General features: G+C 38.5%; 1 protein-coding gene across 1 annotated transcript in view; it reads right to left on the reverse strand.

Annotated features, from left to right (window-relative positions):
* The window catches only part of MTREX (Mtr4 exosome RNA helicase), a 136,842-nt gene that overhangs the window by 61,044 nt on the left and 62,286 nt on the right, over window positions 1-13,512 (reverse strand). The window contains exon 16 of the mRNA XM_060009488.1: window positions 11,303-11,453. Coding sequence (XP_059865471.1) covers window positions 11,303-11,453 — 151 coding nt within the window. The remainder of the gene's footprint in view (window positions 1-11,302; window positions 11,454-13,512) is intronic.

The following is a 13,512-nucleotide window of genomic DNA, read 5'->3' on the forward strand; positions in this document are numbered from 1 at the left end:
ACAATCGACACTGCAGAAATACAAAGGATTGTGAGAGATTACTACAAGCAACTCTATGCCAATAAAATGGAAAACCTGGAAGAAATGGACAAATTCATAGAAAAGTACAACCTTCCGAGACCGAACCAGGAAGAAATAGAAAATACAAACAGACCAACAGACAAGCACTGAAACTGAGACTGTGATTAAAAATCTTCCAACAAACAAAAGCACAGCACCAGATGGCTTCACAGCCAAATTCTAACAAACATTTAGAGAAGAGCTAACACCTCCCTTCTCAAACTCTTCCAAAATATAGCAGAGGGAGGAACACTTCCAAACTCTTTTTACAAGGCCACCACCACCCTGATACCAAAACCAGAAAAAGATGTCACAAAGAAAGAAAACTAGAGGCCAGTATCACTGATGAATATAGATGCCAAAACTCCTCAACAAAATACTAGCAAACAGAATCCAACAGCACATTAAAAGGATCATACACCATGATCAAGTGGGGTTTATCCCATGAATGCAAGGATTCTTCAATATACGCAAATCAATCAGTGTGATAAACCATATGATCATCTCAATAGATGCAGAAAAAGCTTTTGACAAAATTCAACACCCATTTATGATAAAAACCCTCCAGAAAGTAGGCACAGAGGGAACTTACCTCAACATAATAAAGGTCATATATGATAAACCCACAGCCAACATCGTTCTCAATGGTGAAAAGCTGAAACCATTTCCTTTAAGATCAGGAACAAGACAAGATGTCCAAACTCACCACTATTATTCAACATAGTTATGGAAGTTTTAGCCACAGCAATCAGAGATGAAAAAGAAATAAAAGGAATCCAAATCGGAAAAGAAGAAGTAAAGCTGTCACTGTTTGCAGGTCACATGACATAATACATAGAGAATCCTAAAGATGCTACCAGAAAACTACTAGAGCTAATCAATGAACTTGGTAAAGTAGTAGGATACAAAATTAATGCACAGAAATCTCTTGCATTCCTATTCACTAAGGATGAAACCTGAAAGAGAAATTAAGGAAACACTCCCATTTACCACTGCAACAAACAGAATAAAATACCTAGGAATAAACCTACCTAAAGCGACAACAGACCTGTATGCAGAAAACTATAAGACACTGATGAAAGAAAATAAAGATGAAACAAACAGATGGAAAGATATACTATGTTCTTGGATTGGGAAAATCAACATTGTGAAAATGACTACACAACACAATCTACAGATTCAGTGCAATCCGTATCAAACTACCAATGGCATTTTTCACAGAACTAGAACAAAAAATTTCACAATTTGTATGGAAACACGGAAGACTCCGAATAGCCAAAGCAATCTTGAGAAAGAAAAATGGAACTGGATGAATCAGGCTCCCAGACTTCGGACGTATTACTACAAAGCTACAGTAATCAAGACAGTATGGTACTGACACAAAAACAGAAATATAGATCAATGGAACAGGATAGAAAGCCCAGAGATAAACACACACATATGGTCACCTTATCTCTGATAAGGGAGGCAACAGTATACAATGGAGAAAAGACAGCCTCTTCAATAAGTGGTGCTGGGAAAACTGGACAGCTTCATGTAGAAGAATGAAATCAGAACACTCCCTAACACCACACACAAAAGTAAAAGTCAAAATGGATTAAAGACCTAAATGTAAGGCCAGAAACTATAAAACTCTCAGAGGAAAACATAGGCCGAACACTCTATGACATAAATCACAGCAAGATCCTTTTTGACCCACCTCCTAGAGAAATGGAAATAAAAACAAAAATAAACAAATGGAACTTAATGAAGGTTAAAAGCTTTTGCACAGCAAAGGAATACATAAACGAGATGAAAAGACAACCCTCAGAATGGGAGAAAATATTTGCAAAGGAAGCAATTGATAAAGGATTAATCTCCAAAATTTACAAGCAGCTCATGCAGCTCAATATCAAAAAAACAAAAAACCCAATCCAAAAGTGGCCAGAAGACCTAAATCGACATTTCTCCAAAGAAGATATACAGATTGCCAACAAACATATGAAAAGACACTCAACACCACTAATCATTAGAGAAATGCAAATCAAAACTACAGTGAGGTATTACCTCACACCGGTCAGAATAGGCATCATCAAAAAATCTACAAACAATAAATGCTGGAGAGGGTGTGGAGAAAAGGGAACCCTCTTGCACTGTTGGTGGGAATGTCAATTGATACAGACACTATGGAGAACAGTATGGAGGTTCCTTAAAAAACTAAAAATAGAACTACCATACGATCCAGCAATCCCACTACTGGGCATATACCCTGAGAAAACCATAATTCAAAACAAGTCATGTACCACAATGTTCATTGCAGCTCTATTTACAACAGCCAGGACATGGAAGCAACCTAAGTGTCCACTGACAGATGAATGGATAAAGAGGTGGCACATATATACAATGGAATATTACTCAGCCGTAAAAAGAAATGTAATTGAGTTATTTGTAGTGAGGTGGATGGACCTAGAGTCTGTCATACAGAGTGAAGTCAGAAAGAGAAAAACAAATACCGTATGATAACACATATATATGGGGGGAAAAAAAAAGGTTCTGAAGAACCTAGGGGCAGGACAGGAATAAAGATGCAGACCTAGAGAATGGACTTGAGGACACGGGGTGGGGGAAGGGTAAGCTGGGATGAAGTGAGAGAGTGGCATGAACATACACACACTACCAAATGTAAAACAGATAGTGGGAAGCAGCCACACAGCACAGGGAGATCAGCATGATGCCCTGTGACCACCTAGAGGAATGGGATGGGGAGGGTGGGAGGGAGACGCAAGAGGGAGTAGATATGGGGACATATGTATATGTATAGCTGATTCACTTTTTTTATAAAGGAGAAACTAACACACCATTGTAAAGCAATTATACTCCAATAAAGATGTTTAGTAAAAGAAATTATATTGTTTGGTTTTTTTGTTGCTGAGTTGTAAGTGGTCTTTATATATTCTGGATACTAGACCCTTATCAGTTACATGATTTACAAATATTTTCTCCCACTCTGTGGGTTTTCTTTTCACTTTATTGTTGGTATATATTGAAGTGCAAAAGTTTTAAAGTTTAGATAAAATCCAATTTATTTATTTTTTCTTTTGTTGCTTGTACTTTTGGTATCTTATGTAAGAAACCACTGCCAAATCTAAGGTTATGTAGATTTTTAGCTATGTTTTCTTCAGAGTTTTATGGTTTCAGCTGTTTATTTAGGACTTTCATCCATTTTCAGTTAATCTGTGTATATGGTGTGAGGTAAGGGTCCAAATTCACTTTTTTTGCATGTGGCTATCAACTATCACAGCAGCACCACAGATATATGGGTTTATTTCTGGACTCTCAATTCTATTCCATTGACCAAACTCCTGTATTTAACCTGTGTGCTTCAGTTTCTTTACTCACAAAATGAGGATAACAATAGTAGCCATACCCCACAAGGCTATAATTAGAGGCTGACAGAACATATGGAAAGTACTTAGCTAACAGTATAGCACACTGTAAACACTGAGGAAGGATATTACTGTATTATTATTATTATTTTAAAATTATCATCTTCAACCTTCTCACAGACTGCTCCCGCTAACTTCTGGTCTTTTGCACTCTTTTAGGCATTTAGGTTGTTAATTTATTTTTTTGGAAAGATGGAAAAAGGTAAATGTGATAGCCTAGGACTATGATATCAGGCATGGGAATAAGCAAAGTTTTTGATTTCTGAACCCTCCTTAATACCCCACGCATGTCCAACTTCTGGCTGAATTCCCACCCCACACAGTCATCCTTATACACAACAACAAATCCAATCTACTGCATGGAGACAGAAGGGAAAGATGTCGTCACCAAGTTAGATCTTCTGACTAAAAACAAACAAACAAAAAACTATTAAAAGTTTGTTTCTCTCTCCAATTTCCCAGGTCTTTTCCTTTCTGCATCTACTCTAAGTAGATGACACCAACTTAAAAATTCACTTAGGAGGCATCCCATTTTAAAAGTAAAAAAAGAAAAAATAATTTAAAGAAAGTATTTAGAAGTCACTTCTCTTCCTTCCCTCTGAAGAGTACCCACCTGCGTCATAGGCAGCTCCTAATTTCCACTGGCACACTGTAACCCTGCATCCTGCTCCTGTGAGCTGATCACTAGAGAACTCTGCCTCAAGGGACTTCCTTCCTGCAGACTCAGTTTCAAGAACCCTTACCAGCCCTGCCAGCCTCAGCTTACCTCTGTGCCCCTCAAGTTTTTCTATGAGCTTCTATGAGCTTCTGTGAGCCAACCCTCACCTGGACACCCTTATATCCTTAGTATCCAGTATAGCCTGGCCCCCAGGGCTTCAACGCGGAGTTTATCCATGAGTCCTTTCCTGCAGAAGGTACAACCACTTCCAATGACAGGAGGACTTCGTCCTGCTTCATTTCACTGTTAGTCCTAGACAATGACTTATTTTTGGAAAAGAATATGCCTTCCAGGCAACTCTTGACTCTTCTTCCCATCATTGAGGATTTCTTGTGTTCAGATTTATAGAACTGAGGTATGAAAGAATAATCTTGGGGTCTGAGGGGTGTACCAGAATAGAACAAACAATATGCATTCAGAAAGCACCCCAAGAGAAAAAAAAAAGTCAACTTAACAGCATTTCCCATCTGTAAAGAGATAGAGAATAACTACATGGTGGCTGGTAGCTTTTTTGTTTTTATCATAATAGAGGAGGGTTGCAGGGCAGAATGAGCAAGAATTAGCTCCACAGAACATCTGGACTCAAGCTGAAACCCTAAGAGACGGAGCTAACTGAGGGTGTATGATGGCAAGGGCAGCTCACATGTGGTGAGAACTTTATAGGAGAAAAAGCAGTTTTTAAAATTATTTAATCTGAGCCTCCTAATGCTTTTAAGTATTCAAAATAGTTGCTATAATATCTGTATTATTCTTCTGGGACTCGAATCACAATTAGGAGACCTGACCCAAATCACATGCCACATGGGAGCAGGACCAAACATCAGAACCCTAAGGTCCAGTTCCAGGATTTCCCTCATCCTTAACAATGAACAAACCATCTCATTTCATCTCCAGATGCTCAGGAATCTTTCCAAAGTAAATACATACATATAAATTTCCATCTGTTGATGAAGACTATAATTTCATAAATAATTTTGGTAAAAAACCTAAATCCATAATTTTTTAACCATATGTTTAAAAAACAGGATATATGTATCTCTGTAACATATACTATTATTAAGTTCCTGCACTTGCGTTTGTAGAAAGGGGGCTTAGGTCAATTTGTGCGAAGAACTTTTAGCATGCAATCTACTGGGTCAACATCTGGCACCAACTGTGACACTCCTCTCTACAGCTCTCCTTGCACTTGACTTCTCTCTTTCTTAGAAAAGTCAACAAGAGCAATAACAATACTTCCATTGTACTTGTCCCTGGTCAGACCTCCCATAGAAAATACTATTTACCTCTGGGCACCACATTTTAAGTAAGACACATTTAGACATTTAAAAAGTTGGATGAAAAATTAGCTATAGGAAGAGACTGAAATGTTATCAGGGATGTGTGAGGAGACCCAGAGTTTGCAGACCATGTCCTCCTCCTCTAAGCCTATTTATTTGTATTAATTGCTTATTTTTAGTGACACCAGAGTCAGATCTGCCGAAAAGTCTGCTGAAGTATTGAGATATGTTCTTTGGAATTTTTTATCTTTTCTTTGCTTTTTGTTTTTACCTCTAACTTCTGGTCTTTTATACTCTCTTAGGCATATTGCATTATCCTGGTTATTTTTAAATGAACTGCATTACTTTTTACATGAACTGTATTCCTTTCATTTGAGAATAGAAGGCTATTCTTAACACGTTATGAGAGTAAACATTATCAGAAGAAGATATGATTTAAAAAATGTGGCAGACTAAAGTCAATAAGAGGTTATATGAAAAGGAAAAATATACACTGAAATGCTAATCTTGCTGCCTTACCAAAAGTTACAAAGTAACACTGCAGGTATCAGTGGAATACTAAATAAGCACTGACAGGAGTTGTTTATGGAGAGATGATACACAAAGATTCTGCCTGATGCTTAAATACTGCCCCCATCCTCCACTCCAAATCACTTCTGTTCTCAGGCAACTTAACTAATGAATCAAAAGTTTGAGAGACAGTTTAAGAAATCACATGTGTTTTGTATCTAGTAAGAAATCACATGTGTTTTATATCTAGGACTCTAAATACAGATATATACCACTCCAGGAAGTTAGTTTAGGTGCAGCCCACTTTTTCCCAAATTAAGGAAAGTATATCTTGCACACCAATCAAAAAGTAGAGGAACCTCAGTATAATAAGCTGGTTTTCCTGCAGTGTACCGCCATAAGAAAGCCTCAGTATCTTAGGAAACAGCATGTGAGATATGCCCATAAACTCTTAAGACAGTCTGCAATCAACTTCCCCCTTTTGAGGGAGAGGGGCGATGGGGTTCCAAAATTGTATTTGTATCATATAAAACGTGCAATAGATACAGACCTGTGAGTGATGGGGAAATGGACTGCTACTCCCAGTACTGAGCAAATTTTACAAAAGGTTAAAGTTTAAATGGCTTTACTGATGTATGGCATTACTATCATTAATTAAAACAAGCACTTACTGAGAATTTAACATAAATGATCTCATTTAATTTTCATGATTTGGATGAACTAGATATTATTCCAATTGCATAAAAGAGCAAACTAAGGCTGAAGCAGTCTGTATTCAAACCCATGTCTAACTCCACAGCTCCTGCTATTAACCATGGCATTATCTATTAATGAAACTAAACAAAAGGATTAAAATTAAATCTGCATTTCTCTATCCATTTTTCTTTCCAGTAAAGGAACAGTGAAATCCTAGAATTAAAATAAATAAATAATTAATTAATTTTTGGATGCGTTGGGTCTTCGTTGCTGTGCGTGGGGTTTCATTAGTTGTGACAAGCGGGGGCTGCTCTTCATTGAGGTGTGTGGGCTTCTTACTGAGGTGGCTTCTCTTGTTGTGGTGCATGGGCTCTAGAGCACAGGCTCAGTAGTTGTCGCACACAGGCTTAGTTGCTCCACACGGGCTTAGTTGCTCTGCGGCATGTGGGATCTTCCCAGACCAGGGCTCGAACCCGTGCCCCTGCGTTGGCAGGCAGATTCTTAACCACTGCACCACCAGGGAAGCCAGAAATCCTAGAATTTTTACTGTTTGTTTTGTATTTTTTTAAAAAACATTTTTTGTTGTTGTTGTTGTTGATTCTCACAACCCCATGAGGGAAATACTGTTTGCTTTTGTAAATTTATTTATTTATTTTTGGCTGTGTTGGGTTTTCATTTCTGTGTGTGGGCTTTCTCTAGTTACGGCGAACGGGAACTACTCTTTGTTACGGTGTGCAGGCTTCTTGTTGCAGAGCATGGGCTCTAGGTGCACGGGCTTCAGTAGTTGTGGCATGTGGGCTCAGAGTTGTGGCACATGGGCTTAGGTGCTCCACGGCATGTGGGATATTTCCGGACCGGGGCTTGAACCCACGTCCCCTGCACTGGAAGGCGGATTCTTAACCACTGTGCCACCAGGGAAGCCCCAAGAATTTTTACTCTATGACTCACTGGAAAATCTACTGTGGATTCAGTAAATCAAAATGAAAAACGTCTCATGTATGACAGCCATTTAAGTTTGTTGTAAAAATTAAAGCAGTGTATTTGTAAAATAAAGATTAATTCTGTACTTCCAAAGATAGCAGTCTACATTTTAATTTTGGTATACTTAAGGTGGTAAAAATAACACCAGGTCTCTTGAAAAGATTCTATGTATCGATAGCAAAAGGAATCATACTCTTCCAAGTAATAAGTGAAATGGAAATAAATTTCATTCAAGATGTATTCTGCAATTTAAAAGCACAGAGGATAGCCCCTATCACCTCTACCCATCTCCTCTTACACTACGTGCTCTTTGGTCACACAGCTCAGCCCTGCAAACTACTAAAGGTGTTGCAACTACCCCACAATTATCACTTTCATCACTTAAATTCCTACTTCTTCCACTAAATATACTTTTGATATTTAGTCTATTTGTTGGTTCCAAAATATTAGCAAAACAGGTCTCACCCCTTTAAAAAGAGAGCTAAGGGAAAGGCAAGGATAATTCAATTGCAAGAAGATTCAAGTATGTGGTAGCAACACAGGGGGTAGGAGGTTATGTTAACAATCCTTTTAAAACATAAATCAGTTAGAACCACACTGAAAACAACAGCAACAACAGTTGGGGCTTGCCTCTCCCGTTGCGGAGCACGGGCTCCAGACGCGCAGGCTCAGCGGCCATGGCTCACGGGCCCAGCCGCTCCGTGGCATGTGGGATCCTCCCGGACCGGGGCACGAACCCGCGTCCCCTGCATCGGCAGGCGGACTCTCAACCACTGCGTCACCAGGGAAGCCCCCAATTTTTTCTTTTTAAGATTTTTTTTTTATGTGAACCATTTTTAAGGTCTTTATTGAATTTGTTACAATACTGCTTCTGTTTTGTTTTGGAGTTTTTGAACCTGAGGCATGTGGGATCTTAGCATATGGGATCTTAGCTCCCTGATCAGGGAGTGAACCCGCACCTCCTACCCTGGAAGGTGAAGTCTTAACCACTGGACTACCAGGGAAGTCCTGGTGGCAATGTTTAAGCTCACAGTGTGGGTAGCAGTCTTGTTCAAAGTCATATTGAATAATCTGAGCCCAGCTAGAAGTCCTAAGGGCTTTAAATAAATGGGAAAATACTTGGAGAATTCTCCCTCTATCCCCTGCTGTATCTGGGATATTTTCTATGGAATTACAAAAGAATAATAGAAAGTGAAGTTTAAAAAGTAACTTACTTTACCAAAGGGTAAGGGTGGGGGAGGGATAAATTGGGAGTATGGGATTAACAAAGGCACACTACCATATATAAATTAGATAAACAGGGTTTTACTGTATAGCATAGAGAACTAGATTTAATATTTTATAATAAACTATAATGGAAAAGAATTTTAAAAAAGGAACATAGATATATACATATATATGTGTATAACCAAATCACTTTGCCGTACACCTGAAACCAACACAATACTGTAAATCAACTATACTTCAATGTTTTAAAAAGTAATATTTTTAAAAAATCTGACTCATGGGCTTCCCTGGTGGCGCAGTGGTTGAGAGTCTGCCTGCTGATGCAGGGGACATGGGTTTGTGTCCCGGTCTGGGAAGATCCCACATGCCGCGGAGCAGCTGGGCCCATGAGCCATGGCCGCTGAGCCTGCACGTCCGGAGCCTGTGCTCCTCCGCAACGGGAGAGGCCACAACAGGGAGAGCCCCGTGTACCACAAAAAAAAAAAAAAAAAAAAATCAAAAATCTGACATCTTTTTTTATATATAAATTTACCTACCTATCTATCTACCTATCTATCTATCTATCTACCTATCTATCTATCTATCTATCTATCTATCTAAGGCTGTGTTGGGTCTTTGTTGCTGTGCACGGGCTTTCTCCAGTTGCGGCGAGCGGGGGCTACTGTTTGTTGCGGTGCACGGGCTTCTCATTGTGGTGGCTTCTCTTGTTGCGAAGCATGGGCTCAAGGCACGCGGGCTTCAGTAGTTGTGGCTCATGGGCTCTAGAGTGCAGGCTCAGTAGTTGTGGCGCACGGGTTTAGTTGCTCCATGGCATGTGGGATCTTCCCGGACCAGGTATCAAACCTGTGTCCCCTGCATTGGCAGGCAGATTGTTATCCACTGTGCCACCAGGGAAGCCCAAAGGTAAGTCTTAATATCAGCCAGCTCAAGAATTTTTTTTTTTTTTTTTTTGCCGTACGCGGGCCTCTCACTGTTGTGGCCTCTCCCGTTGCGGAGCACAGGCTCCGGACGCGCAGGCTCAGTGGCCATGGCTCACAGGCCCAGCCGCTCCGTGGCATGTGGGATCTTCCCAGACCGGGACACGAACCCGAGTCCCCTGCATCGGCAGGCGGACTCTCAAACACTGAGCCACTGAAGCCCAAGAATTTTTTTCATTGTTGTCTTTTTTTCAGCCAGAGAAGTTACTACATCTATTCTTGTCATATTAAAAAGGGATGACCCACACTTTAATAAAAACAGCATGGGTTAGTTAGGAACTGGAGTCCAAGTCAAACCTGCCATCAATCAAATGTGTAACCTTATATACAGACTTAACTTCTCTTATGCCTTATTTTTTTACACCTGTAAAATGATGCCAAAGCTTCTTCCAGCTCTATATTTTGTAATGAAGAAGCTCTCTTAATTAAGACCAAAGAAATTAAGAGGAAATAATTATGATGTCATCCAGGTAAGGGTAAAAAAAATGAGAATTTAACTTACTTGGATGTTCCAAGCCTTTTCATTTTTTTAAGGTATATTATTACACTTCATTTACTTTCAGGTGCATAAAATTGAGTGGTAGTATCCTATCCACGATAGAAAGATATCTCAAATTTGCCTTTATTGTTAAATAAATCATAGTACATTCATAAAATGAAAATATTATGCAGTTATTAAAAACCATACTTTCAAAGAATAATTGAAATTAAATTTTAAAAAGCCAGAATCAGTGAGTTAATGTAAAGCATTTAACACAAGGTTAGCCATATGATAAATGTTTAACAAATGATATCAACTATAATAACATTGTTGTTATTAGCAAAACATTGTTAATCCCGACTTTGAAAAAAATATGAAAAATATGTATGAAAAATAAAAATGATTGAAGAACCATGAAGTGTTAGCAGTGGTTGTGTGGCTGTCTGTGTGAGATTACAAATGGTCTTAAATTTCCTTTGTATCTTTTGCAAAATTTGGGTTTTTTTTTTTCTTTACAACTATGCATTGTTTTTATAAGATTTACCCAAACCAGAATTTTAAATCTTTGCTTCTGTTTTAGATTTTAATCAGTTCTATATGATAATCAGCCACGATCTTCTAGAATAAGGATCAACACACAATTCTACTTGAACACAGTTACAATAGAACACTTACTTCTTTGACTTTAGAAAGCATTATATTAATTTTGAATATTATTCATGAATATGAATTATCATGTGATATGTCTATAACAATAAATTATATTAAATTTGAATTAACCATAGAATTATGTCCTGATAGTGTTTTCTTTTATTTTAAAATGTTCTAGTTGGTTACAATGATTTGGCTTACCAGAAAAAAACCAATGGCTAAAGCAGTCAATGACACCGTAATTTTGCTATTTGGTCTACCCTAGCTAAATGAGGCTGCTATGGTAATTTTATACTTACTCTCTACTACTCCTGGAATTGCTCTATAATGCTGAAACTGGTAGAAGGATTTTTCCAACATGTACTCAGGATTTATTTCTTCTACTCGTAGTAAGTTCAAGACCATGTTGTAGGTCAAATGGAAAGCACTATTTAGTGGATCAGCTGAGCCCTGAGAGAAAAAAACATGTCAATGTTATAGATTTTAAAAATAAATTCATAACAATATTTTTAACCTCCTGAACTGCTTAACAGTTTAGTCTTCGCTAAGGAATACTACAGAAATGTATTCTTTCCTTTAAATGACCAATACAAAGTGATAAACAGTTGATCTTTGGGAAAGTGAAGGAGGGAAAAAAAACACCAACTAGGACAGTAGCAGTTAAAATACTGTTGGCCAAGTATGTTTAGCTCTCTGCCTTCTAGGTACTTGACAGGATTACACATTTTGCCCTCAGTGGGGAGGGCAAATAAGTTTCAGTGATGTTATCACTCCCTGGTCAAATATTTAACTGCTGGTGTGAAAAGCTACATTTTCCCTGCTGGCACAGTGACTGCTAATGTTCAAGATGGTGGTTTCTCTATCAGCTTGAATCCCTAAACAATAATAAGCATAGTCTCTTTTGTAAACGTGCAATGAACAAGTAAAGAGAAACAAACCTTTAAGTTACTGGATTTAGGTTTGTTACTGCAGTATAACCTGGCCTATGCTAATAGAGCACACTAAATTTATTTCAAAATGACATTCAGAAAAAATTATTTTGAAACTCTCAGCTTCCTGAAATGACATAAAACTGCCTAAATGTTTCCCCAAAATTTACAGACCAGTCTTTGTCAACACTTTGGTAATTCCTCTTTCTCCTCCTAATTGTGGCTGTTACCAAAGAAGGGCTAGTTACAATAGTGTGACCTTAATTTGCAACAAGGTTTATGTCCAAAATACTTCCTTGAGATCTAAACTTTTCTTACAGTGTTTCTTCAGGAATACTTTCTCTTTTCTTTTCTTTTCTTCTCTCTCCCTCCCTCCTTCCTTCTTTTTTTTTAAATATATATTTTTTGGCTGCGTTGGGTCTTCCTTGCTGCTTGCGGGCTTTCTCTAGTTGCGGGGATCGGGGGCTACTCTTCCTTGTGGTGAGCAGGCTTCTCATTGCGGTGACTTCTCTTGTTGAGGAGCATGGGTTGCAGGCGCACGGGCTTCAGCAGTTGTGGCTCGCGGGCTCTAGAGCGCAGGCTCAGTAGTTGTGGCGCACGGGCTTAGTTGCGCCAAAGCATGTGGGATCTTCCCGGAACAGGGTTCAAACCTGTGTACCCTGCACTGGCAGGCGGATTCTTAACCACTGCACCACCAGGGAAGCCCAGGAATACTTTTTTCTAAATGCAAATACTTCCTAAGATTGAAAATTGTTATGTAGTACCCAAATGAGAATGACCAAATTCTTGGGAGATACATGCTGAAATATTTAGAAGTGTCACAAAACATGCAAATCTTTAAATGGCATAGCAAACTACACAAACACTGTTAGGGTATTCAGAGGCTTTTAAATTGAGGTTCATAAGCCAGCCTTATTGCATTCAGAATTATAAATGTATGAATATATGATTTTATGAGGAGAAGGAGCAGAACTTTCAACAGTCTCAAATGGTGGTATTCCTTAACTCCTGAAAAATCAAGAGCCATTTACCCTAGGGGGTTAGTTAGTAAGTCCCTAAAACCTTATTTTTTATCCACTTTCCTTGAAAATAGGGCCAAAGGGATATGTGGAGTTAGTATGAAAATCACATTCTTGGGGAAGAGAGGAATGAAAGACAACTTCAGCTACTTCATAATTTTGCAAACAGACCAACTTTTTACTATTATTTTTCTTTTCTACTATTACCTCCTTTAAGAAATGTGGGGCTTCAATATTGCAAATGTTTATTTCCAACCTCAAGCTCTGCTTCTATATTCAAACTGCTGTAGAATACACCTATCTGAATTCTCCATCACCTTAAACTCAACATAGCATTTTAACATTGTATCCAAGTGACCCCAGGACAACCCCAACTTATACCTGATATAGTGATATAATTATTAATAGTCTCTTCTTTCAGTATTACAGTATCCCAATTTGATGCTAAAAAATATGGCTATACAGCCGTTCCCCAGTGTCTTCGGGTTCCCTATCTGAGGATTCAATGAACTGTGGCTCGCAAAATCCTTGGGAAAAAAAATTGCAGAAAGTTCCAAAAAG

This window comes from Delphinus delphis, chromosome 3 (assembly GCF_949987515.2).
Source record: "Delphinus delphis chromosome 3, mDelDel1.2, whole genome shotgun sequence".
NCBI classification, from domain to species: Eukaryota; Metazoa; Chordata; class Mammalia; order Artiodactyla; family Delphinidae; genus Delphinus; species Delphinus delphis.